The sequence below is a fragment of the Phascolarctos cinereus genome, unplaced genomic scaffold, assembly GCF_003287225.1.
Source record: "Phascolarctos cinereus isolate Bilbo 61053 unplaced genomic scaffold, phaCin_HiC Scaffold_9;HRSCAF=440, whole genome shotgun sequence".
Taxonomy (NCBI): Eukaryota; Metazoa; Chordata; class Mammalia; order Diprotodontia; family Phascolarctidae; genus Phascolarctos; species Phascolarctos cinereus.
This window is the reverse complement of record NW_027556402.1, coordinates 149,020,466-149,047,538: the sequence shown is the minus strand read 5'-3', so window position 1 is coordinate 149,047,538 and position 27,073 is coordinate 149,020,466. Positions and strand designations below refer to the sequence as shown.

Genomic DNA, 27,073 nt, shown 5'->3' with positions numbered 1-27,073 from the left:
TCAGAAAGTTGACCATCAGGTAATGAATTATTTTGGCCACAGCATTCATGAAACCATCTCTTAAAACATAGAGGAGGGGCAGCTAGGGTTAGATAGAGCACCGGCCCTGGATTCAGGAGGACCTGAGTTCAAATCCGGCCTCAGACACATAACACCTACTAGCTGTGTGACCCTGGGCAAGTCACTTAACCCCATTGCCTAGCAAAAATTAAAAAAAAAAAAACAAACCATAGAGGTGTTGTAATCTATGTTGGTGAAGAGAGTACCCACCAAGGAAGTTAGAAATCCTTAGAAGTCTTGGGGTAACATGTATCCTACTCATCTCACAGAGGCTGGCAAGAGTTAAATGAGATCATGCATTAAAAAAAGGTAGCTAGGTGAAGCAGTGGATAGAGTGCAAGGCCTGGAGTCTGGAAGACCTGAATTCAAATCCAACCTCAGACACTTACTAGCTGTGTAACCTGGGCAAGTCACTTAACCCTATTTGCTTCAGTTTCCTCATCTGTAAAATGATCTGGAGAAGGAAATGACAAACCACTCCAGTATCTTTGCTGAGAAAACTCCAAAAGGGGTCATGAAGAGCCAAACATGACTGAAACAACTAGACAGCAACATAAAAAAGTATTTTGCACTTTCTCAAGTGCCGTATAAATTCAAATGACTTCATTTAATGAACAACATTTACCATTTAATGAATGCTTAATGAATTCTTGGGGCTAAGAAGAAGATATAAAAAAGCAATTTCGTCCCCAAGCTCAAGAAGCTTATAATATAATCTCATATCCTTATTCACCCTAAACAATTAAAATCATTTGTTAAACTGGTTGGTTGGTTGGTTTTGGGGGAAAAGGGTCTGAATCCTACAGGCAGGCTGCTGATCCTTTCTGCTCTAAAAGAGAATGCAACATTTCTGTTAACAGTGGTGATGACATAGCAATCTTTTCAGATAGATTTCCCACTTGAGAAAACGACAATGAGACCTATTAGTTAAGAATTAGTTATTAGTTAATATATATTATATGCCCTGACATATTTTTTTCATTAAAAGGCACAAGAACTTTAATATGTAATGAATATCTGTTACTCAGAATGGAGGTAATTGAAATAAACATCAGATTTTTTAACCTGCCTCCTGCAACAAAATGAATAATTTTGTTTGGGATGGATAAAGCCAATGAAACTGATATAAGAATGAAACAGAAAAGAGATGAAAACATACCCAAAAAAATGCCAAAAAAGAAAAGAGCAGAAATAAAGGACAAAGGGTGAAGGGTTACTTTTTAGATGATTCTATATGTAATTATATGCCTGTCATCTAAGAATCACAAATAGCAACAAAGTGGCTTGAATTAGGGGTTAGATAGATTGATATTTCACATCGAAAGCATATTCAAATATAAAACATAACAATCCATATAACTCCTCATATGAAATCCCAATAAGAAAACATGTTACAATTTTAAAATATTAAGGGCAGACAAAGTGTTGAACCTGAAGTCCAATTCAACAAACATTCATTAAATGACCATTGTATACTGAGTATTCTGATAGCCATGGGAGGTGATAGCAAGTTCAGGTAAGGTATGGTGCCAATCCTCATAGATCTTCACACCTCACCCTTCCATGGAAACACTGGTAAGCCAGGCCTTCAGACACCTCTAGCTTGCACCCTTCAAACTGGGATACAGCGACTGACCTGGTATATCCTGTTCCAGGTTATATATAGCCCAGGTTCCAAGAATGTAAACCAGGGGGCCCTAAGCACTTAGCACTTACAAAGAGGAGACCATAGAGAGTCCCATCATTCAATTAAATACAGTTATCCCTTCCACATCACAGGGGTTAGGGGTGTAGTGCCCCCACAATCTGGAAAATCCATATAAAATGTTTTGGCCCTCTCTTCGTACCAGAGAAGCTTGAATTTTTTCTTTTGTGGAATGTTTACAGTACCTTATTTTAAATTTTGGTTTAAGTTTTGGGTTCTAGGCTGTATCATCTGCTGGCCTTCGTGTGTCTTCTGTGGCTTCCGCAAACTCCCCCAAAATTCCCACTTAATTTCTTATGCTAACCCATGAAATATCAAAACCATGATGGGGAAAATTGTGACATGGAAAGGATAACTGTAGTAGTATCCTAGACTATGCCAGAATGCCCAACAATTTGTTGTATCATATGTACATGTTTGTGAATTTACATAGTATAATTTATGCATTAAAAATGTTTTTAGTATTCTTATGGATTGAAGATTCCCATATAATTAATGCAATTTTATTTCCTTAGAATTTAAATTTATTTAGAAAATAAGGTCACATTAAATTATAATAGAATAAGAATTCTCCATCTGTGAGAAACACTTATTAAACTCTTATTATGTGCCAATACTATTCTAAACACTGGAAAAATAAAGTCCCTGATCTTGAAGAGTTCACAATCTAATAGAGCAAAATAACACATAAAGAAGAATTCTAATGCCAGGCAGATGGAAAGTCCCAAGAGTCCTAAGGATGTGGTGACAAGGTAGAAAGAACGCATCCTCTTTGGTATCATTTCTATCGATAAAACCTATCCATTTCTGACATCGAACCACCTGAGAGTGACAAGGCCTTTGGTGAACAGTGGGATAGGATCAAAGTAACTAAATTCAGTAGATTTAAATGACCTCTTGGCCTTGGGAGAGAGAGGACTATCATTAATTTTTATTTCTCGTTGGTTCTATTTTCCATGCATCACTTTCCCCTCTTTCTTCCTTTCTATCTAAATTAACCTTTTCCACAGTGGGAGTGAAATATTATTTGATTTGAACAAGGTTAATTAACACTAACCTTTGTACCATTCATAAAGAAGGGATTTCCTAAACCAATAAATAGCACAAACAAAGCTGTCAGCTAAATTTTTTCCCATACTTATAGGGATCTAACTCAACCAACAAATATTGACTGATTGCCCCTCAGCTAAGGATTTTAGCATGTGAATTGAACATACACAAATGTTCTTACTAATTGTAATAATTTGTATCCTTTAAAGCAGGCTGAACTAAGAATTATAAAGGAAGATCTGAGTGACGCTACTAATTAAACAGTGAATGATATAAGATAGAAGGTTAAATTGAAGAAGGAAGATATTAGAATAATTCACTGTCCTAATAGATCAAATCATTTTTTGTAAGGGCTCAATAGCATTTCCTAGTTTCAAATACATGTGGACACACACACACAAACAGATGAACATATATGATATACTATGCAAAATGATGGCTATTCTATATAAAAATCATTTTCAAAGTTAATTAACTTAAATAAATCAATAATTTTAATTAATTATAATCATACTTTACATTTGATTACAAAATTGCATTTTATGAAAGATTAACCCTAAAACTTGATCACTCATTACTTATATTAAATAAAACACATTTTTTAAAAAGTCAGAAAACTTTACCTGCTGCATTGTGCTTATGGTATTCAATAATTTCAGGAATTGAACTAAAGGCATGTTTTTCCGCTAGATAGTACTTCTTTGGAGATGTCGTCGTTTCCTTTATATGGTAGTGTCTAAATCCTGATGAACCTTCCCTGAGATAAAAATTTTAAAAAGAATTCATCTTTACCAGTACTGACTTACAAACCTTATGACTTAGTCTTGAAGCAGCTCATGAAACTTCATATACATCTCAAAGAAGATTTGGCTCTTGGACTTGGACAAGAACTTAGAACAATTACAAATACAATATTATCTTGCTATAATTTATATATGCTGAGAGTCCTTCACAAGTCCTTCAGATGTATCCTGAAAGGTCCAAATTGTATTAAGTGCACACAGAATATTGGATGTACCTCTCGTGTGACTGCCTGACATCCAGAAACATATGTAAATGGAGAATACGACACTGAGACTTCAGATGGGCTACTTGTGAGCAGGTCACGCCAAATGAACCTCATTTGTTTTTGTATTTTTTAAAAACAGACTGGTAGATCAAGGTAATGTCCTGGATATTCCATGTCTGGATTTGAATGAGGCACCTGACAAAGTCTCTCACAATATCCTTGTGGAAAATATGGAGAAAAATCAGCTGGATAGTGGTAAGTGAATCTGAAACTAGCTGAATATCTAGACCAAAAAAGGAATGATTAAGGGATCAACGTCAGTTTGGAGGAGGTTCTCCAGTGAAGTATTCAAGGATTCCCTGTTCAACATTTTTTAAAATTAATTACATGGATTAAGGTATAGATGGCATGTTTATCCAATTTATAGATGTCATGGAGTTAGGCTATCTAGCTAACCCACTGAAAGGGAGAATTGGGATCCAAAAATATTTTGAAAAGCTATAAAGATTAACAGAATTTTATCAAATGAATTTTAATTGTGATAAACATAAAGTCCTATACTTGGGTTCAAAGAACCAACTGGCCAGCTACAGGATGTAGAGGCACAACTAGACAACAATTCACATGGAAAAGAATTGAGTTTTTTAGCAAACAGTAACTTAACAGGAATAATGACATGATGGTCATTAAAACCAATAAAAAAAAAAGTGGGGCAGCTAGGTGGCACAGTGGATAGAGCACCGGCTCTACAGTCAGGAGGACCTGGGATCAAATCTGGACTCAGACACATAACACCCATTAGCTGTGTGACTCTGGGCAAGTCACTTAACCCCAATTGCCTCATCAAAAAAAAAAAGCCTTCATGGAGACATGATAGCTACTTCAAGTATGTAAAGAACTATCCTGTGAAAGAAAAATTAAAACTGTTCTGCTTGGGCCTAAGAAGAAAGAAATAATAAAAATAATAATGATAACTAATAATTGATAAAAGTAAGAATTCATAGACACAGATTTCAGATCGATGAGGAACATTTTCCTAACCATTAAAAGAAAGAATTAACTGCCTCAGGGTAGTGAGTTCTCTACCACTTAATGTCTTCAAAGATAATCTGGATGGCTAGTTGTCAGGGAGATTATAGAGGGAATACATATAGATGAGCTCTGAGATCTCTTCTAACTCTGAGAATATGAGGTTCTTTATTTATATGACTCAAAAGGGAGTACAAAGGGCAGCTAGGTGGCACAGTGGATAGAGCACCGACCCTGAAGTCAGGAGGACCTGAGTTCAAATCCAGCCTCAGACCAAACACTTGACACTTACTAGCTGTGTGACCCTGGGCAGGTCACTTAACCCCAACTGCCTTTAAAAAAAAAAGGGAGTACAAATTTTAAACACTTATAGTGAGTTGTAGGAGAAGTTTCCATCATAATTTTCAGTCTTAAGTTCCCATAATCCAAGAGATTACTTTTTTCTCAAAGGAATGTCATAATTATGTTGTAACATCGTGCACATAAAACACATCATGCACAATATTGTGATGGCGGGTCATCAGGAATAAGATAAATCAGGCCACATGCTAAGGTGTACAAATAAGCACTGGTCTACTTTGCAAACTATCAAATGTAAATAAATTACACGGATATGGGGAAAACCCAATCAAAATTATATTCTCAACTTATTAACCATCAATAAAATATTTAAAAACACAAATAAGAATTAAAAATTATAAAACAGTAAAACTTCTGATATACATGTACATAGTTTAAACGTGTGATAAATTTTTTTTAAAAAATCAACAAAATCCCGTGTATTTCCATGTCCTCTAAAAATTCTTTATCTTCTTTGTATTATCTTTATCTTCCGGGTCTTTTTTTGGTTTTAAAACAACAACAACATTTTAAAGGGTTAGATTCCATGGCTACCATTAAGTAACTATTTGTAACTATCCTGTCCAGAAGCCATAGGAACAAATGACTGAAATTATGAATCCAGATAACAGAACTGGCTTCAGAGATAAAATCTAGATTATTATTAAATATTTATATAAAAGGTATGTTTGAATTTTATGAATCTAGTAGTCTACGAAAGAAACTCAAACAAACTCTAGATAAAAGTTGAATGACTCACCCTCCAAATTTTGTATAAAGGGAGACTGTGTACATGCCTGGTTGACTGGAGTCCCTCACTATGAAACCACCTTCTTTATCCTAAAATTGAAACACAAAGCATGTTTCATGTGCCATAAACCATAATTCATGCCGTAAAAAATGAAACCGATAAAATATCTTTGCAATTAATCCAAGTTTTTTTTCAGTCCCTAAAATTTATATTGGACCTGCCTATATTTAATGCCACTTCCTCCTAGGCCTATTCTATCCCTACCTACCTCCTCTTCCTGTTGTTCTCCATATCAAACCCATGAGAGGTCACAAAAACCTTTATAGGAAATGACCAAACCATTTCCTGCAAATGGAAATTCCACTGAATTGAAATTCCATGAAATTGAACCTGTTCTTATTTTCTTTAGATCCTGGCTGGGTATGTAAGTAACCAGTAAAAAATTCATTCTATAATATTTGATTTTCACTTCCTATACTCTCTCTTCTAATAAAATCTTTGAATCTTAATCCAATATGGCTTTCTGCTCATATGGCAATTTTCCAAGTGCCTTTCTTTAAGTAAGAACTACTTTCCTCCATTTTCAGGAAAACAAATGGTTAGCAGCATTATTTCCACAGATAGGGAAATGGAGACACAGTAAAGCAGTGTCCTAGAACACTAAAAACCATGGAGATCATCAGGTAAAGTCCTAATCATACACTGACTCCATTGGTGATCTTATCAGCTGTAAGAGCTTTAATAAGCTCTATGAAAATGATTCCCAAATCTATGTATCTACCCCCGGTGTCTTTCTGAAATCCAGTCCTACAGCACCAACCACCTTCTGTCCAGCTCTACCTGGATGTCACTCAAAATCCATCCTTCTTCCAAACTTTCCTATGTCTATTAAGGGCAATGACCTGCATTCACTTTTCACATTCACATTCATCAATAGCTATTATTTAGTTTATGCTATATTAGTTATTTAGTTTATGCTGTAGTTAGACTATATAAACATAGAACTAAAAGGAGTATTAGACTTTATCAGGTCTAACACCCTCAATTCCCAGGTGCTAAAAATTGAGTCTAGAAGGGTTAATATGTTCTAGGTCTAGGTTTTGTACACATACACATATACATATATGTTTTAAAGCATAAATCTGCTAGGCATCCTAATGCTCTTAAATTAAATGAGGTAGCATAGCAAATTAAAAAGACAGAGAGATATAGATTGTTTTCCACTAACTACCTATGAAAAATATTTTTATATATAAACTTTTATATATAAATGTATTTTATATATAAGTATACTTATAATAAATAAAGTTAAAATAAAATATTTTATATAATACATTTGTAATATTTCATATAACTATATAAACATATGTATGAAATATTTTTCAGAGCTGGCTAGTGGAAACAAACCTATGTCTCCCTGACTCTTTTTAATGTGCTATGCTACCTCATTTAATTTAAGAGCATTAGGAAATTAGCCAATCTATTCTTTAAGACACATATATATTTTATAAAGCTATTTTCACCTTACTAATTATCACAAGTATAAAAATGGCACCACATACTTTCAATATAAATCACTTATTTTTTAAAAAAAGACTACTGTTCCAAGAAGGGAGAAAAAGATGACTGAGTTCAATACTGAACTGCATGTAGCAATAATGAGCAAGAAAGAAATAGAATGAAAAGGTGATAACATAGTTAACATCAGCATCTACCTCCTTAGTGTCTGGTAAAAACAATAACTATCTCTGTACCAAAATAACACAGTCACTTACTTCACTTTTAAGGAGATGCTCTGCCTTACTCCTGTTCATATTTCGACAATACCATCTGAAGAAAAGAGAAATGAAAAGGTTTGAAGTTCACATGGCCCAATCAAATATATTCCATCCCATACTAGAAACCTGATTTTAGGTACTGTGATACTATAATACTATCCAGAATTAAATGTCTGTCATAATTCAAGAAAGGAAGAGATTAAAAAAAATTTTTTTTTGGAGGTGAGGGGTTCTGGAGGGTACAGCCAAATGGCTCTCACTCTCTTGCCTACAAACGTCCTACAGTACTAGAGCCATAAGATTATAGAAGCAAAGCACACTTAGACCAGAAGCTACCTGGGAAGAGCCTGTAGTTTTCATTGTGATTACAAACGTCCTCTTGTTTTAACACCATTACCATTAATACCAAATATTTGCGAATATTTTTCATAAATCAGTGGGCTGGAAAATTCTCTTTGATCCATATGAGATTGGCTGCTGTTTTCATATTCATCAATGTTACTCCCCTCTCTCCCCCTGAAACCCCGCCACCTCTCCCAATCATTCCAGCTCTTCCATTTCTTCCAACATCACTAAAGGAAAAGTTCTAGCAAAATACCTAAATTCTTTTCCAAATAGTGAATTTGGAGGACAGCACAGAGCCTGTAAGTCTTATCTGAAGTAATAAAGGGTCAAGAAAACAGAAACAGAAGAATAACAGACTATATAATGGTGGAAATAATAATAGCAAAAAACAAAAAACAACCACACGGGTAATACACAGAAAAGAAGCTTAGAAAGAAAGAAAGACATAAAAAAGATTCTGTTACTACCTTGTTAGAAGTGGTGCCATTAGTATTGGTCCAGATTCATGATTTCATTAGATTAACACCTTGTCTATAATTTATAGTCCTAGAGATTGATCTAGTGCCACAAGAGGTCAAATGATTGTCAATGGCCCTGTAGCTACAATATGTCAGAGGCAGGACTTTAAGCCAGAAGTATTTATGCCAAATTTATGCCAAATTTTTCTTTTGCTTTTCTTTGTACACTAGGTGTGTGTGTGTGTGTGTGTGTGTGTGTGTGTGTGTATAGATGAGTGTTTGGAGTAATGATGATGATGATGATGATAATTATAGTAACAATATCCAAATCCACAAGAAAAAAGTTAGGTGTCCTTCATTACGAGGTCAACTCCCTGCAGACCACTGGTACCCTTCCAGCTACTTGGTTATTGTCAGGTATCTTTCTAAGCTCTGGGGATCCTCTGTTGTCACAGAAGTTGGGATTGACTCTGTTCCAGATAAGGAAGTGGGTTATGCTGCCTCTGAAGCAATAGCAGGAAGAGTGTCAGGAGTCAGAGACTTTGGGCAATGCCAGGTGATTCATAGAAGGACAACTCTCTACTTGTTGAAATAACCTTTGTGCCAAATCTCCAAGCTCTGCCAAGATCCTCTCTTCTTGCCAATCCCTCTTTTAATGATGATATATCATCGAGGGCAGGGCACGCATATCCCATGAACCTACTCTCTTAGTGCTAGTCTTATGCATCCTGAGTTCAAGGTTGCTTATATATTGTGATGATATGAACAGCAATGCTAAAAGCAAATCCACTCTCCAAATATCTCACCTACCATTGTGCTTGAAATTCTACCATTAAAGATTCATTCCTTGGGGAATTCCTTTCTTTTGGGTTAAAATTTCAGAAATTTCCTATTAAAATATAAATACCCCTTGGATATAAGTATTATGTCAAGCTATTATCTGTCACCAAGACAGTAGAGATCTATATTATATTAACCTCTAAGACATCACTGAGGCACACATGTGCTATATGCCCTAAATTCTTACTCTCTTTCTGAAAAGTTCCTCCCTGTAAAGTTCAAGACTGACTCGAACATATAGGGGAGCCATTGCATTCTCACTTACAAATTAGAATGTTCCACCAAATTCTCCTTGGAAGTACAAAAGTCTAGCTGAAGGGAGAAAGAAGAAGAGGGAGCACAACCAGTGAGTTACTTAGTTCTGCATCACTGCCCCAAACAACATCTAGCACCACCCAGCTGGCACAGCCTACAGTGTACCTCAAAGTTCAAAATACTGGTTTCCAAGATGAGTGCATAACTGTTGTGGGTTTCCAATAATCCTGAGTATCCTTGTAATATGCCTTCTCTAAAACTACAACCATGAGCACCTTACGGGGACACTTGTATCTTTAGAGATGATAGGAATTTGACACTGTAGACCAGCATAAACAGCTTAAAGTGAATTAGATTACCAGATAAATCATCTAACAAGGACTCAGGAGACTTAGGTTTTCCTTTTTTCTTTTCTTTCTGTTTTGTTTAGAAAAGGGGAAGAATGAAGGAGAAAGGTTTCAAGGTACTGGGTTTACCTAGGGGTAGAATTATGTGAGGAATCACAAGGCTAGGGTTTCAATTCCGGTCAATCTAATTCAGGATTAGGGCCCATGAAACTTGGTTTTTTGTTCAATTTTGATAACTGTACTTAAATATAATTGGCTTCTTTTATAATCTTATGTATTTTACTTCGTACATTTAAAAAAATCATTCTGAGAAGAGATCCATAAGCTTCATCCGTCTGTCATGCAAAAAAAGGTTAAAAACTTTTCTAACTCTGTTCTCAATAAATGCATGCTACGGGGCAAGGCACTGTGTTAGGTAGTTGTAGGGGGCAACATGAAGACATTATACAATTGAAGGGGGATGGAGATGGCACAGGAAAAGGAAGGGACACAAAAGGGAAGTAGAAGACTGCTGAAGATAAACTTTGCCTACTCAACAATTTTGCCTATGGTTGACACTGCCCATTAAATCACCCTTTCACACCCTAAGTCCTAACCCCATTTATTCCATGGGGTTCCTTCCTCTTGTCTCATTCTCCCACTGCCCACACATCTTGTGATGACAACCTTGCCCAACTCAACCAACCAACTCAATTCATATTCAGTTGTATTATTATATGTTAATCACCTAAATAAGCATGGCCCCGTGGTCTTGACCTAGGACAAAACACTTAATCTCTCTATGCCTCTGTTTTCTTCCTTTGTAGAACATGAGGGGGTGGGGGGAAGAATTGGACTAGAGGATTTTCCAACTCTACTTCCTCAATATGAGGAATTGTAAGGGAGCATGCTAAACATTGGAGATAGTGATAAAAAAAAATCCTTGCCTCATTCACATTGTATTTTGGGGCAGGGGAGGGTGAGAATGGGGATGATGAGAAAGGGAGACAGTAAAAGTTACTGGAGAAAAAGGTCAGTAACAGCTAGTGGGGGATAAGGGAGAGTCAGGAAAGATTTTGCATATATAAGTGGCACCTGTCCTGAGTCATGAAGGAAGATAAAGATTCTAAGAGGCAGAGACAAGGAAGGTATTGCAGCATCACTTCAGCGTGGCTTCCTTCCTCTGGCCCTTGACTTCACCAGCTGGGCCCCCGACATGGAGGCAAGGGCTATGTTACTGATAGACCCAGGGTCCTTAGAGACCACAAGGGGGAGGCAAATAGCAACAGACCTATTCAGGTCCTTCTAAGCTCCACACTAAAAGCAGTATGGCTCTTGTCCATCAAATGGTCAGAGAATGGGTTATTTTTAGTCCTGGGTAAATTGGAAGCAGAATAAGGTGAGACCTAGAGACCAAGGAACAGAGCTAGCGGATAAGGTTGCTGTCTTTCCAGGTAAGGTTCCCTTCAAAAACAGCACGATGCAACAGGGGACCAGGGGGCAGAGAAGAGCTCTTTTCCTGCCAAGCCCAAAGTTCACCTTTTTCCCTTCAACTTCTCATTTGGATTCAAGTGCTGTGAATGAATGAATGACATCTCCACTTCTACAGACAGCAAGCCCAGTGAATCATGTGTAGTTGTAGGGAATGTAAGACATCATCGAATGCCCAATTTTAGCTTACGTAATTTTATTGAGTCATGACAACAGACTGCGGAGTATTATCAAAAATTCTTGCCTGGAACTAAATGAGCCACAAGGGAGGGACCTTAAACAAATCAAGTTCCTGTATTCAGATGGTGAGCCCGATGACCTTAGGATCATAGATTTAACATAAAAGAAGACCTCCGAATTCATCTTACCCAACTCTCATTGTAAAGGCAAGAAAAGTTGAGGCTAACAGAGAGGCTAACGTACCCCAGGATCATACAAGTAGTTAGGGCAGCTAGGTGGCGCCATAGTGCATAGGGTGCCAGGCCTGAAGTCTAGAAGATTCATCTTCGCGAATTCTAATCTGGCCTCAGACACTTACTAGCTGTGTAACCATGGGCAAGTCACTTAACCCTGTTTGCCTCAGTTTCCTCATCTATAAGATGAGCTGGAGAAGGAAATGGCAAACCACTCCAGTATTTTTGCCAAGAAAACCCCAAATGGATATGACTGAAAAATGACTCAACACATCAGTAGTTAAATGGCAAAGCTAGAATTTGAACGCAAATCATCTGACTCTAAATTCAGCACTTTTTCTATAGTACCATGCTGACTCTTAGATCCTAAGCACCAACATTTCAGTAGCCCAAGATTCTTCCCACTGCTATTGTTAATATAGGGTATCAAGCTTAAAGTTTAAAATTGTACTAGGACATTTAGGACTCTTTATATAGGAACTCTCCCACTTTAGGAGAATAGGATTTTAGAACTGAAAGGAACCTTAGACCTCATCTACTCTATCCCCTCCCCCACTTTACCAATGAGGAGACCGTAGTTCATAAAAGTCAAATGGCTTGCCAAGATTCACACAGGTAGTCTATGACTTACGTGTCTCCATGTTTCTCCTAGTGTCCAGAATCATCACTCAGGCCTCTTGGCCACATCACTTCAAAATTTCCACTCTTGCTATCTTCTAAAATTATAATAGTTTAGTTCTTATTCTCCCCCTACTTATTACAACAGCAGTAACTCCACTTGGTACTGAGATAAAGTATGCTAGCACCTCGGTTCAGTTTACATTTTCTGTTTAAGCAAATGTTACTAGATGGTGTTACTGGGAAGAGGAATAGTAGAGAAGAGGATATAAAAACTCATAAAATGAATGAGCAAAACTCTGGCAGACAGTTACAGAGTGGTCAGTGGGATTGCAGTCTGAACCCACATGTTTATTACATCAAAAACAGGCCACTCTGTGCATCATAGGTACTCCAATAATGGAAGAATAGCCTGTGCTACATAACCAGCTGTAGGATAGCTTTTGGATTTTTTTCCTAAAACTGTTTTAGATTGACCCCACTGTATGCCCATGTGTATGTAATTACACAAAAAATTAAGTAAGACAGTGCCTCCAGGGAGGGAAGGAGAGACAGCAAGGGAGAGGGAAAGGGAGAAAAGGAGGGAGAGAAAGAGAGAGAGCAAGAGGGGATGAAGAGGGAGAAGGAGAGGGGGAGGAAGAGAGAGAGAAAGTTGGAGAGATAGAAGGAAAGAGGGGGGAAAGGGAGGAAGAGAGAGTGAGAGAAGAGGAAGAGAGAGAGGGAGGGAGAGAGAGAAGGGAGGAGGGAGAGAAGGAAAGAGAGAGAAGAAGAGGGACAAATAGAAAGACAGAGAAACAAAAGGCAAAGAAAGAGAGAGAGGAAGACCATCTATTTTTCTTGGTCATGAAAATATTTACTTACTCATATTGATCTAAGTTGCTCAATTTCTTCCCTGTAACATAGTTGCTTGGAATGTATCCTTCACTCCTAAAAGTAAACATTGGGTATTAACAGACAGGAAACAATCTCTCTTCTGACGCTACAATTCCTGCTAGCAATTCAGGAGGAACCCTGAAAGCACCTGAGTTGGGAGGCTGGTAATGACTGAATCCTGCTGGAAAGCTAGAGGCTAAGGCCAGGCAGAAGGGCTTTTTCACATACATAGCAGTTCAGAATACAATTAGGAAGAATATAACTGGAGCAGAGTATGTGGGAAAGAGCTCTAGTGCCCTCCAAATTAAGTCTGGAAGATATTCTTGTAACTCAGCCCTCCTCATTATTTCTTAGGAAGCCTAAATTGTATTTTATGGCTTTTATTACTTTAACTCCCCACTAGTCTCAACTATGATTACCCAAATCGATTTTAAATGAATTGGAAAAGGTTAAATTATGGCATTTAAGGGAATGAGGAGAGTTTAGTGTGAAAAATCTAAGCCTAAATTCTCCCTTAATATTTGAAAGCACTTAGCAGAGTTCCTAGAACACAGGTACTATATAAACACTTATTCCTTTTCCCTTCCTCTTCCCTCACCCTTCCCTTAGGAAAAGAATTACAATTCATAACTTCTTTAAAAGAATGAATGAGTTAGATCCCTAAAGTAAAAGTATTCTTATAGAAAGGCACAATTAACTGACTTAACATAACCACACCACAAATATATCTATATAGATATATGACTGAAATAACGTGTGACTTCAGAAATATCTCATTAGAGACACATCCTGTCCATTTTTCATGCAATATTCCCCCAAAACATAAACATAATGGAGAGGAAAGTCTATTTACCCATACTTATCTCTTGCTTTCCACCAATGAACATCATTTTTTTCCAGTATAATATATTCTTGGCCTCTCTCTAGTCTGAGATCATGTGTTTCTGTTGCTTGGAAATCATACATCGCTACAACTATTTCTTCATTTTTATCTTCTTCAGGCGGAATAGGAGGTGGAGGCCTTCGCTTTAAGGAAGAAAAAAAAAAGATAAAAATCTTTTCTGCCCCAGGCAAGCACGATGTTTTAACTAGATCATTCCATCACTGGACCTGTGTTTTGTTTGAAACGTTAGATGTTCCAAATTTGTAGGGTAGAAAGTAAGTCGAAACATCAGTTTCACCTAATTTCGTCAGGAGGTATATCATCACAGGTAGGGACTTAGTAATTAAAGAGAACACCAAGGTTTCAAAAGGGAGAGAAGCTGAATGATGGCACCATTTCACAGGAAGAATGAAGTCAGAAGCAGATGGAAAGACAACAAGGCTAGTTTGAGGCATGTCAAGTTTGAGGTACCCAGCAAGACATCTACATAGAGATGACCTATTGGCAATTTAAGACATGGGTTTCAAAATTGGAAAGGGGCAAGACTAGAAATATAGATTTAGGAGAAATGTGCATAGAGTGGGGCAGCTAGGTGGCATAGTGGATAGAGCACCAGATCCGGAGTCAAGAGGAGCTGAGTTCAAATCTGGCCTCAGACACATAATACTTCCTAGCTGTGTGACTCTGGGCCAAGTCACTTAACCCCAATTGCTTCACTAAAAAAAAGAAGAAAAGAAAAGAAAAGAAAGAAAGAAATGTGCATAGAGGTGATGGCTGAATCCAGTCATGAGAATGAACATGACTGCCCAGAGACAAAATGTAAAAAGAGCCAACAAGATGGCTGAGAACAAAACTTTGGGGAACACATACCTTATCCAGTAAGGAAGAGGACAAGGAGCCAGCAATGGAAATGGAGGAGCAGTTAGACAGGCAGTAGAACCAAGGAAATATGGTGTCTCTGAAGCCACGGGAGAAGACATACCCAGAAAACAGAGGAAATTAACAATACCAAATGCATAAAGAAAGGTCAAGCAGAATAAAGGCTGAAAAAATCCTGAATTATAGTTTTAAAATATTATTATCAAGGAGAAGAGATGGCCATATCTGTTTACTCACTGATAGCTCTCCTTCCATGAAACAATGATTCTGCAGAAAAGAGTGATTCTGAGGAAAACAGCATATAAACATAATATGCTAATCCAATTTCAATCTGCTATTTTATTCCTTATCTCATTCTCCACAACAGCTATTGGAAACCTCCCCTTCCCTCCTGAAAAACTTGATGCTATTTGATGACTTTCCTCTTCACTCATTCTCATCTCCTAATTATCTCTTCCTTTCCCCCAGTCTTTAACAATGACTCCAACAAAGTCCTTTTCCTTACTAAGGTCAACCCCTTTCTACACATGCTCTTAAAACTATCCTTTCCCACTGTCTCCAGCAAACCTAATTTTCAGTCATCTTCATTCTCTCTCATCTTCTATTTCTCCCTTTCAACTAGTTCTTTTCTTATTGTATTCAAACATGACCAAGTTTTCCCTATGCTTTAAATTTTCACTAGATCCTACCATCCCCTCAAGCTATCATCGTATATCTCTCAAGCCCCTTGAAAAAATTGTCTGCATTCACTGTCTCCATTCACATGTCATCCTCTCATTCACTGCTCAACCCTTTACAATCTTGCATTTGATCTCACCATTCAAATGAAACTGTTCTCTCCAAAGTTCTCAACGATCCCGGAATTGCCAGATCTGATGGTCTTCAAGTCCTAATTCTTCTCAACCAATTCATTTGACACTATTGCCCATCCTCTCCTTCTGGATACTTTTTCTCTCTGGGTTCTCATGCCACTCTTCTCTTGGTCTTCCTCCTATCTATCTGACCACTCCTTTTCTGTCTCATTTCTATCTAGATGACTCCAGACTCAGCCTATTTACAATCCAGAGTGTTAGTCCTATATCAGCGACTGACTATTGGATATTTCCAAGTCCCAAAGGCATCTTAAATCCCACCTATCTACAACTGATCTTTCCCTCTAAACATTCCTCTTTTCCAAGCATCCCTATTTATGTCAACGGTACCATTCCTTTCAGCTTCTCCGGTTTGTAATCTTGGCATTATCCTCAACTATTCATTTTCCCAAACCACACATATTAAATAAGTTGTCAGATCTTATAATCTCTACCTTTACAACTTTGCAACATCCTTCACATATGATTCCTTCTCTCTACTCACACATCTAATCACTTTAGTTAAAACCTTCATCACCTCTTCCCTAGATTACTACAACAGTCTCCTAATGGGTCTCTCTGGCTCATTTGTTCCTTCATTCCCATGCATTCTACACAATTCTGCCAATGCCATTTTACTTCAGTGCAGATCTGATCATGTGAGTCCCCTATTCAACCATCTTCAGTGGCTTTCTATTGCCTCTAGGATAAAACTTAAGCTCTTTGGTTCAACATTCACAGCTCAGCACTACCTAGCCCAGCCTAACTGTCTAGCACCAATGGACATTATTCTCTCCTTCATTTTGCAATCTAGCCAGATTGTCTTTCTTGCTGTTCCTCCCTACAACACGCCATCTCTCATCCTTCTGCCTTTGCAATGGTAAGCCCTCCCGTGCCTGGAATGTGCACCTGCATTACTTTCACCATATAGAGGCCACCTTCTTCTTTTAGGATATACCTCAGATTCCATTTCTTTTTTTTTTAATTTTATTAATTTATTTTGATTTATCAACAATCACTTCCATATGCTTTTGAGTTTAAAATTTTTCTCCCCCTTCCTCCCTGCCACCCTCCCCAAGACAGCGCACAATCTGATATAGACTATACATTTACGTTCCTATTAAGCATATTTTCACATTAGTGGTGTTGTAAGTAAAAATTAAAACCAGTAGAAGGAACCATCAGAAAGAGGAAACAAAACTCAACAGAAGAGAAAAAAAATAGCAATTCAACTTTCGTAGTTCTTTCTTTGGATGTGGACAGCATTTTCCATCACGAGGCCTTTGGAAATGTCTTAGATCCTTATATGCTGAAAAGGTTAGTTTATCATATTAGCATCGCACAATGTGGCTGTTATTGTGTACAAAGTCCTCTTGGTTCTGCTCACTTCCCTCAGCATCAGACCATACAAGTCTTTCCAGGTTTTTTAAAGTCAGCCTGTTCATCATTTCTTATAGCACAATAGTATTCCATTACATTCATATACCACAACTTGCTTAGCCATTCCCCAATTGATGGGCATCCTCTCAATTTCCAATTCTTTGCCACCACAAAAAGAGCTGCTATGAATATTTTTGTACATGTGGGTCCTTTTCCCATTTGTATGATCTCTTTGGGATATAGCCCTAGAAGTGCTATTGCTGGGTCAAAGGGTATGCACATTTTTATAGCCCTTTGGGCATAGTTCCAAATTGTTCTCCAAAATGGTTGGATCATTTCACAACTCCACCAACAATGCATTAGTGTTCCAATTTTCCCACATCTTCTCCAACATTTATCATTTTCCTGTTTTGTCATGTTGCCAATCTGATAGGTGTGATGTGGTACCTCAGAGTTGTTTTGATTTGCATTTCTCTAATCAATAATGATTTAGAGCATTTTTTCATATGACTATAGATGGCTTTAATTTCTTCATCTGAGAAATGTCTGTTCATATCCTTTGACCATTTTATCAATTGGGGAATGGTTTATGTTCTTATAAATTTGACTTAATTCTCTATATATTTTAGAAATGAGGCCTTATCAGAGAGACTGGTTGTAAAAATTCTTTCCCAATTTTCTACCTTCCTTCTAATCTTAGTTGCATTGGCTTTGTTTGTGCAAAAACTTTTCAATTTAATGTAATCAAAATTATCCATTTTGCTTTTCATAATGTTCTCTATCTCCTGTTTGGTCATGAATTCTTCTGTTCTCCATAGATCTGATAGGTAAACTATTCCTTGTTCTCCCAGTTTGCTTATAGTATCAGCCTTTATATCTAAGTCATGAACCCATTTTGACTTTATTTTGGTATATGGTGTGAGATTTGGGTCTATGCCTAGTTTCTGCCATACTCTTTTCCAGTTTTCCCAGCAGTTTTTTTCAAAGAGTGGGTTCTTATCCCAGAAGCTGGGATCTTTGGGTTTATCGAATAATACATTACTATAATCATTGACTACTGTGTCTTGCATATTTAACCTATTTCACTGATCCACCTCCCTATTTCTTAGCCAGTACCAAGCAGTTTTGATGATTGCTGCTTTATAATGCAATTTAAGATCTGGAATTGCTAGGCCACCTTCCCCTGCATTTCTTTTCATTAGTTCCCTTGATATTCTGGACCTTTTGTTCTTCCAAATGAATCTTGTTATTATTTTTTCTAACTCCATAAAATAATTTTTTGGTAGTTTGATTGCTATGACACTGAATAAGTAAATTAGCTTAGGTAGAACTGTCATTTTTATTATATTAGCTCGGCCTACCCATGAGCAACTGTTGTTTTTCCAATTATCAGATTCCATTTCTTCACGAAGCCTTCCTCGACTCCTTTCAGCTGCCAGCGCCCTCCTTCTCACAGTACTTTGTATTGAACTACTAGGTACATGTGTGTTTCTCCATTAGAATGTAAATTCCTTGTGACTAGGGATCATTTAATTCTTTGCATTTTCATCCACATTGTCTACCATAGTGCCTGGCATATTTGCTATTGTTGTTGTCGAGTTATTTCAGTCATGCTTGACTCTTTGTGACCCCATTTGGGATTTTCTTGACAAAGATACTAGAGTAGTTTGACATTTCCTTCTCCAGCTCTTTTTACACATGAGAAAACTAAGGCAAATAGAGTTATGTGACTTGCCCAAGGTCATACAGTGTCTGAGGCCAGATTTGGACTCAAGAAACTAAGTCTTCTTGACTCCAGGTTCAGCACTCTATCCACTGTGCCACCTTGCTGCTGGCACTTGGCACATAGAAGATATTTAATGAATGCTTTTTTTAATCAAATAATTGATTAAATGAGGATTATTTAACTGGTTAAATTATTGATTAAGTTGGTTAATTGATTATTGATTAAACTATAGACCTTCAATAAATAAAAGCTCCCCTACCTTATTTTTTTCTGGTGCTGGAGGTAATACTTTCTTTATACCTGAAAACACAAATGAAAGAAGTGGGTCAAATTTACAATGAAGCCAATAATCAATAAGAGAAAATGATAGTCCAACATGAATTAATTTCCAGCATACATACATACAAATAATTCATAGAAAATGAACATATTGAGAAAAAACTACTCCATACTGATTCACTGGGGGAAATTAGAAATATATATTAAAGCTTCATAAAACATTAAACAAATGGCATCTCTGATACCTTGGACCAGGGGTGGGGAACCTATGGCCTCGAGGCTGCATGCGGCCTTTTAGGTACTGAAGTGCAGCCTGTTGACTGAGTCCAAGTTTTACAGAACAAATCCTTTTATTAAGGGGATTTGTTCTGTGAAGTTTGGATTCAGTCAAAGGGCTGTACTTCCTTGAGGACCTAGAGGGCCACATGAGGCCTCCAGGTCACAGGTTCCCCACCCCTGCCTTGGGCTGTCCATAAGATACTTAATGTAATATAAATAAATATCAGAAAGTCCCTGAAGAACTGAGGTGCAGTGATTCCTAGTATCTTGGGGCTGGAAGGGACCTCTGAAATCACCTAACCCAGCCTCCAAAGCAGTTCAGAAATCCCTTCTTCAGTGCCTGGAAGGTGGCTATTTAGTTTTTACTCAGATACCTACAGTAAAAGGAGCTTACTACCTCCTGGGGAAACCTAATCCATTGTTAAATAACTCAAATTAATTGACCAAGCATATCATATAGTGTTAGGAAGGATTAAGAGGACAGATGAAAAGATCAACATAATAAACCTGACCGCTTTGTATATTTAATGGTATCAGCATCATTTAATCCCTAAAGTTGCTATAATCTGAAGACATCCTATCATTTATAGAAGACCTTATTTACGGCATACAGTTGAGAGACTAAATTAAGTTTTCCTTGTTCCTTAGTGAATAACAATATAGAAATTCGACTTATCCATAAGCTTTAGCTCTTTTAATTAAAAATTCAAACTGAGCATGCTCTATAGCACTTTCCTGATTATCCGTATTGATCATAAATATCCACCTCCAAAACAAATCATAATCATAATCATAAGAAAGAAAAATAACACTCACTACTTTCAAAGAGATTATATTTTTCACATCCAGGTGCTAACTTTTCCGTTTGTCTGCAACACTGATAGCTTCCATCTGCCCAGAGTTTGGGATGGTATTTGACCATCAGGTTGTTGTTGTGCTTGATTTCTGTAATTCAAAGGAATGCCTATTACTAGCGGAGACAATGCACCAAAATAATAATTCATAAATGATATTTTGAATTGTATTATTTGTTCCCTTGATATAATATTTATTATGAAAGTTCCATGATAAATAATTGAGATTAGCATGGCCCACATAATACAGTAAAGTTGCCTAGTTTTCTTCCTTTTCTTTTACTAACAAAGAAACCTTTGTTAACATATCTGATGTTTGCTGAACTGTATAGTGTAACAAGAAAAACACAATGCTCCATGGAAAGGATGATAAGAGTTCATGCAAATTACACTATCTCCATTTTTAAACATTTTATGACAAACTAATTAGTCAACACCACTGCTTTACTGGATTCCCATAGACTGTGTGGTCCTATGTTAGGATATAGGCAGTTTTCTACAGAATATCAATTCCTGATTATAAGTCTAGTACGGGGAATAAGACTGTCAGTATCCTACAAGGGGAAGTGAAATAAGAACAAAAGAGAGACATGGGCAAAATGTTAAGAGAAATGGAAGGAGGGAAAGGTCACTTTCACTGGGGGTATCAAGGAATAGCTTCATAGAGGAAAGGCCATCAGAAGTGATCACTTTGGAAAAGAAATGAATTTTGACAGAGATACAGAAGGAAAAGGAAATCCATTTCAGGTATAGTAGGAGGATGAACAAGTGAACTGAATAAGGAGATGCAAGGATCATACAATCATTAATAATATTTATCACAACTAATTCACATTTATATAGTATTTAAACATTTATGATGTACTTTATATTCATTATATTATTTGGCCCCCACAATAGCCCTGTGAAATAGATGCTATTATTATACCAAATTACAAAAGAGGAAATTGAGTTACAGACAAATTAATTGAGTAGCATCATACAACAAGTGACTGAGCCAGGATATGAACCCAGATTTTCATGATGCCAAGCTCCATTATGCCAAGGTATACCCCTTGGAGGGGAGTCCCATTGAGCTACAACAAAAAGCATATGAAAATGTGTAACATGAGAAAAGTCTGGAAATGGTAGGTCAGAATTACAGTATGGAAGACTGGCAGTTCCAAGATCAGGAACTTATACATTATTAGACAGACAATGGAGTAAAGCAGTGACGTGATAAAAGCAGACCATTAAGAAGACTTCCTGAGCTAGGGTGTGAGGGATAGAATGGGAAGGAGACAGACTAGAAGAAGACTATTTAGGAAGTTATTAAAATAGGGAGGATGAAAGGGAGAATGGGAAAGAAATAAGCCTTGATATAATGCCTACTATGTACCAGGCACTGTTTAAAGTGCTTTACACACCACAGAATTAAAAAGTCAGCAAAGGAGAGCAAGGAAACATGTGCATGGCGTGAAACTTAGCACATTCAGCAGACAGAGGACTGATTAAGGGTGAGGAAACCAGTTCATCTGGTTTCACCTAGACAAAGTTAGATGTTCTATATCAGTCTGGTATCGATAGACGTATATACATGTGGATGCTGATGTCACAAAATTAATATCAAAATTATTGCTTGTCCTAAGTAATTAACACACCGCTATAGTTCTCATAATCAGCAAGGTTGTGTGCTCATCATGTCAGTAGATCTGTCCCCTCATTTGCAACCATAAACATGAATGACTGAATAGAAATATTGATGGTATTTTTGTTTTAATTGCGATGTGTCCTGCACTTTAAATTCCTTACATAGCTATATTTATTTACATTTTTTACCTTCCTTTAAGCTTTTCACCCATCGATCTCTGCTTTGTGCACTGGGGGCAAAAATGTAAAGTGTAGTTGAATCATGGACAACCTGAAATGAAAAGAAAGATTAGCCCAGTAAGAACTGTTCATATACAACTATTTTTTTTTCCTAAGAGGCTTATTAAAGCTTATTTTAGATCTAAAGTACTTTGATCCCTCCCTTATGCAATTCCTTCCTTTCTACAATGAAAATATGTATTTTAAAGGTTCTTATAACCAAAGGAAAAAAATATTAAAATACAAATGAGAGAAATGCACAAATCCCTGCTGCTTCTATCACCTTGCTACCCTGAGACGTGTCCAACGCATGAATTTTCAGAATTTTTCCTTTAGCATCCTTCTTCAATGTCTCACCATAGCATGGAGGTGACTTTGGATTCTTGAAATCTATGCCAGTAGAGAGTAAATTCTGGCATGATAGGTCTTACATAAGTCTGGGAAGGTTTTGAGTAAGGACCCAGTGGGATAACTCCTTCTGTAAGAACCAACCTAAAAATGTTCAGAGGATCATCACAAGGCTAGCTACAAAATGATGAATGCTTTAGTCACAGCAACTCTTGGAGACTGTCCTAAGGAATAAAAGGATTGTAACACAGACTAATGAAACCATGGATCCTTGAAACAGTGAAGTATTAGGATGAGGTACCCCTCTTTTGGCACCTCTCTTATTGCTTCATAAACACTAATACATCCTAAATTATGCCCTATGGTTTCCTGTTAAAAGTGTATTTAAGTGTTTAAAAAACATCTGTATCAAGAGAGGAGAAAATGGCAAGAATATGAGATGAACATTTCAACATGATCATTTGTCAATCCATTTTCCTTTTTCCTCAATTGAGTGCCTGGGTTGGGTTGTGTTTTTCCTTAATACTAATTCTACATGGGTACACAAATTAAAAGATTCCAAATAGGTTACCTTAGTAGAATAATTTTACATTGTTTATTTCAAACCTTTTCTCCTAACTACCAATAAATTTATTTTGTACCTTTCATTTGTCTTCCTATGAATCACAAGTATACAACCCTACCTTACTTTATTGCTCATCCTAAGTAATTCACACAGCACTGTAATTCTTGCAATCAGCATTCATTCTCTCATCATGTGAGTAGACCTATCCATAACTGAATAGACATATTGGTGGCATTTTTGTTTTGAGACATGTCTGTCTTGCCCCATAAATTCCTCCCATATCTATATATATTTATTTTTACCTTCCTTTAAGCTCTTCACTCATAGGTCTCTGCTCAAATTCAATAGTTGAAAATCTAGAATTCTACCAAACATAAAATAGGAGATGATTCCTCCCTTTACAAAAAGTTTTACAATCAGAATGCTTTTTTCTTTTAAGATTTCCTATTGTATTTAAAATATGATTCCATGTACAAAAATTCAATTTAAATAACTTTTCTGAAACAAATATTTTGCATAAAGCAATACATGTTTGTAGTCTAGAGGCAGAAAGCAGCCATTTTCAATTAGATTATTTAGCAGCAAACTGTTCTGGCCCTGCCTCTTTGCTAGTTTAGTAATAAGACCAGGTGTAAAGGGTGGGACAGTCCTCTAGTACTTTTGCTTTCAGTCTGTCATTTTACCCTAAACAGCTGTGAATTACCACAGTCACTTACCCTCACTGTAGTACCACTGTTGTCAAAAAACAAATTTAGTTTTTCCATTAATAAACCATTTGACAAATTATTCCTTTCCCAGTTAGTTTGCATATGAACAAACACGATGTAACAACCCCTGAGAATACCACAGAATTGTAACAATAGTTCACATTTACATCAAGCTTTGAGATTTACAAAATCCTTTCCTCATGGGGCAGGTAATGAAAATTTTTTAATCTCTATTTTAAAAAAAAATTGAGGTTCAGCCAGGTGGCCCCTTACCAATGATCTCACAGCTGTAAGTTCTGGAGCCAGGATACAAGAAGTGTTCTGACTCCATGTCTAACCCTCCTTCCCTATACCAATCTTTCCTCTTAGAAAGAACCAAGGTTAAGCCAGGGATGCAGGTTGATTTTAGGACAAAGGTGTGCCCCACAGTCCCCCAGTGAATTAGAGCTTGGTTGTATCTACCCAAGATCTTATAATCCCCCTTGAATATCAAACAAGGAAGCAAGATGTTAGAAAGGAACAGAATAGGAAAAAAGGGGGGGGAGGAACCAATATTGCCAGAAATAATACACCCTTAGAGAAACTATCTTAATGATAAGTAATAGGATTTTCTCCAAAGATATCAGCTATTACACAGAAAGTAAGGAACAAGGCAGATGAGAGTCAAAGGGACAGTGCTATAATGGTACAGAATGAAAATGAGTGACAAAGGGTAGTGGAGTTTGTCTGGAATATAGTGCATCTGAAGGGGCACAGTACAAAATAGAGATTTATTAACTTATTGATAAGAAATAGAGAACCAATGAAGATTTTTAAATATAGGAATAACATGATCAGAGTTATACATTATGAAGATTATCTAAGCAGCGGTATTAAGGATGGACTGGAAAAGTTACAACCAAGAAGTACAGTTAGAAAGCTATTACAGTAATCCAGGTATGTCACACTGAAATAGAAATGCAGGGCCACATCCTGATTTAGAAAACTACAAATTAACATTATCTATGCTGTATTGTATTTGTATTTATTTTGTTAAACATTACATTTTAATCTGGTTTGGGCCTCACTTTGCCTGTCACTTGCACCTTTGATATAAGTGATAAAAGATTAAGGCTTGAACAAAGGTAATTTTGGCAGAAATTCAGAGGAGGACACCTATGTGAGGGTTATCGGAAAGATAGAATTGAAAGGCTGTATTAACTCATTTGAGGGATGGAGTAAGGAGAGAGAAGACTCAAAGAGAATTGTGATAGGAGCCTAGGTGATGGGAAGGATGGCGGCACTATCAATAGATATAACAGAAGTACTTAACAATTCTCAATTTATGAGTATCATATAAGGTTACGACATAAAATTATATAAGTAACAATTATGCTAGTAAATTTATAAAATTAACTTTAACAGAAATACAAGAAGAAGTCAAAAAGTAGAAGACTTCAAATTTGGCAAATCAAAAGATTAACAGTAAAGAAATCACAGCTCTGACCTGCTTGTTTAATATTTTGGAATTAACAGACATGTATAGATAACCAAATGAGAGAAGCAGGAAATATACATTCTTTACAAGTACACATAAAATAGTCATAAAAATCAATTACTAGTCCATAAACTACCCCTTGGCAAATATTGAGATTATTTTAAAACTTGCCAAGTATGTGATGGACAACTAAATTATAAACAAATATCCTTTATGAAAATGGAAGTAAAAATATTATGTAAAATGCTAGCTAATACAATACAACACATTAAAAATTATTCTTCATGACCAAATGGTGTACAAGACTGGTTCAACAAGAGCAAAAGACTATGAACAATCTAACATGCAAACAAAAAGTACTCAAAAAAAACCCCCTCATAATTATAACAACGTAAGCAGAGAAAGGCTTTGATAAAAGGGCAAAGTCTGTCTTTGTACCCTTTCCTTATTGCCATCCTTGGTACAAAGCAGCTGCTTAATGAACACTTTTTTTTTGTTTGTTTGTGAGGCAGTTGAGATTATGTGACTTGCCCACAGTCACACAGCTAGTGAGTTAATGAGTGTTATATGTCTGAGGTCACATTTGCACTCAGGTCCTCCTGACTCCAGGGCCAGTACTATATCCACTGCGCCACCTAGCTGCCCCAATAAATACTTACTACTTCATGGTGTTTTTTTTAAACTAAGAATAATAGGACTAGAAATATAAAAATGCACGATAACTATAAACTACAATGTCTGAAATAAAGCAACATCTTTACGATTGGGAACATTAACTATGCATGGATAAATTGGGGCAATTTAATAAAAAGGAAACAGCGCTCTCAAAATTAATTTACATATTTAATGCAGCATGCATGGCCTTAGAGGAAGGAAGACCTAGATTCAAATCCTACTTCTTACACTAAATAGCTGCACAACCATGGATTAATCTCTCTAAAACTCAATTTCCTCATCTATAAAATAAGGATAATAAAACTGCTATTATCTACCTCACAGAGTGCAGATGCAAAATTATTTGCATCCTTTAATATGCTATTAAATGTCAGTAATTATTATCAAAGCTCTGTAAGGCTGAATAACACTAAATATGTACTCAGTGATAGTTTATTATGATAAGCATCTTCATCAGAATGGCTTAGAGTTGCCTCCGAATCTGGAAGAAAAACTAGAAGGTTAGAATGTCATTGGTGGGAGAGAGAAGAAGATGTAGAAAGGCTCTGTCTTTGAACTGCCTGATTAGCCCACAATCTGCATAGAAAGAGATATGTAATTTCCATTTAGTGGAGTCAAGTTATTTCCCATCTTTGATACTTTCTTAGGACTCTGGGTGTCACTGATGGGTGAAAAAGTAAAAGTTTAAATTGGAGGGGGTAACCTCCTTACGAAAGAGGAGCAGATATCCTGAGTCTGAGAGGAATTAAAGATGTGGAGGTCCAAAAAGAACAAACCCACTGTCCCTCAAAACTCAGAAGGAATATTTTACATATGGACACTGGTTAGAGTACCTATTCTTTTCTGCCTTTTATTTTTTTTTTTTTGGTAAGGCAATCATGGACACTGGTTAGAAATGTTAACTACCAGGCAGGGAGTTCCTTTTCTTTTTTTGTTTTTGAAACCATGAGGAAAGGGATTAAGAACCTGAGTTATCTAGAAC

General features: G+C 36.7%; 1 protein-coding gene across 3 annotated transcripts in view; it reads right to left on the bottom strand.

Moving 5' to 3' along the window:
- The window catches only part of TEC (tec protein tyrosine kinase), a 114,812-nt gene that overhangs the window by 12,050 nt on the left and 75,689 nt on the right, over positions 1–27,073 (bottom strand). For all 3 annotated transcript variants that reach the window (XM_020990491.2, XM_078148713.1, XM_020990486.2), the window contains 8 exons: positions 22,290–22,371; positions 20,434–20,562; positions 19,319–19,359; positions 14,194–14,366; positions 13,329–13,394; positions 7,719–7,773; positions 5,953–6,032; positions 3,439–3,572 (listed from right to left, as the gene is read on the bottom strand). In XM_020990491.2, the coding sequence (XP_020846150.1) occupies positions 3,439–3,572; positions 5,953–6,032; positions 7,719–7,773; positions 13,329–13,394; positions 14,194–14,366; positions 19,319–19,359; positions 20,434–20,562; positions 22,290–22,371 (760 nt within the window). The remainder of the gene's footprint in view (positions 1–3,438; positions 3,573–5,952; positions 6,033–7,718; positions 7,774–13,328; positions 13,395–14,193; positions 14,367–19,318; positions 19,360–20,433; positions 20,563–22,289; positions 22,372–27,073) is intronic.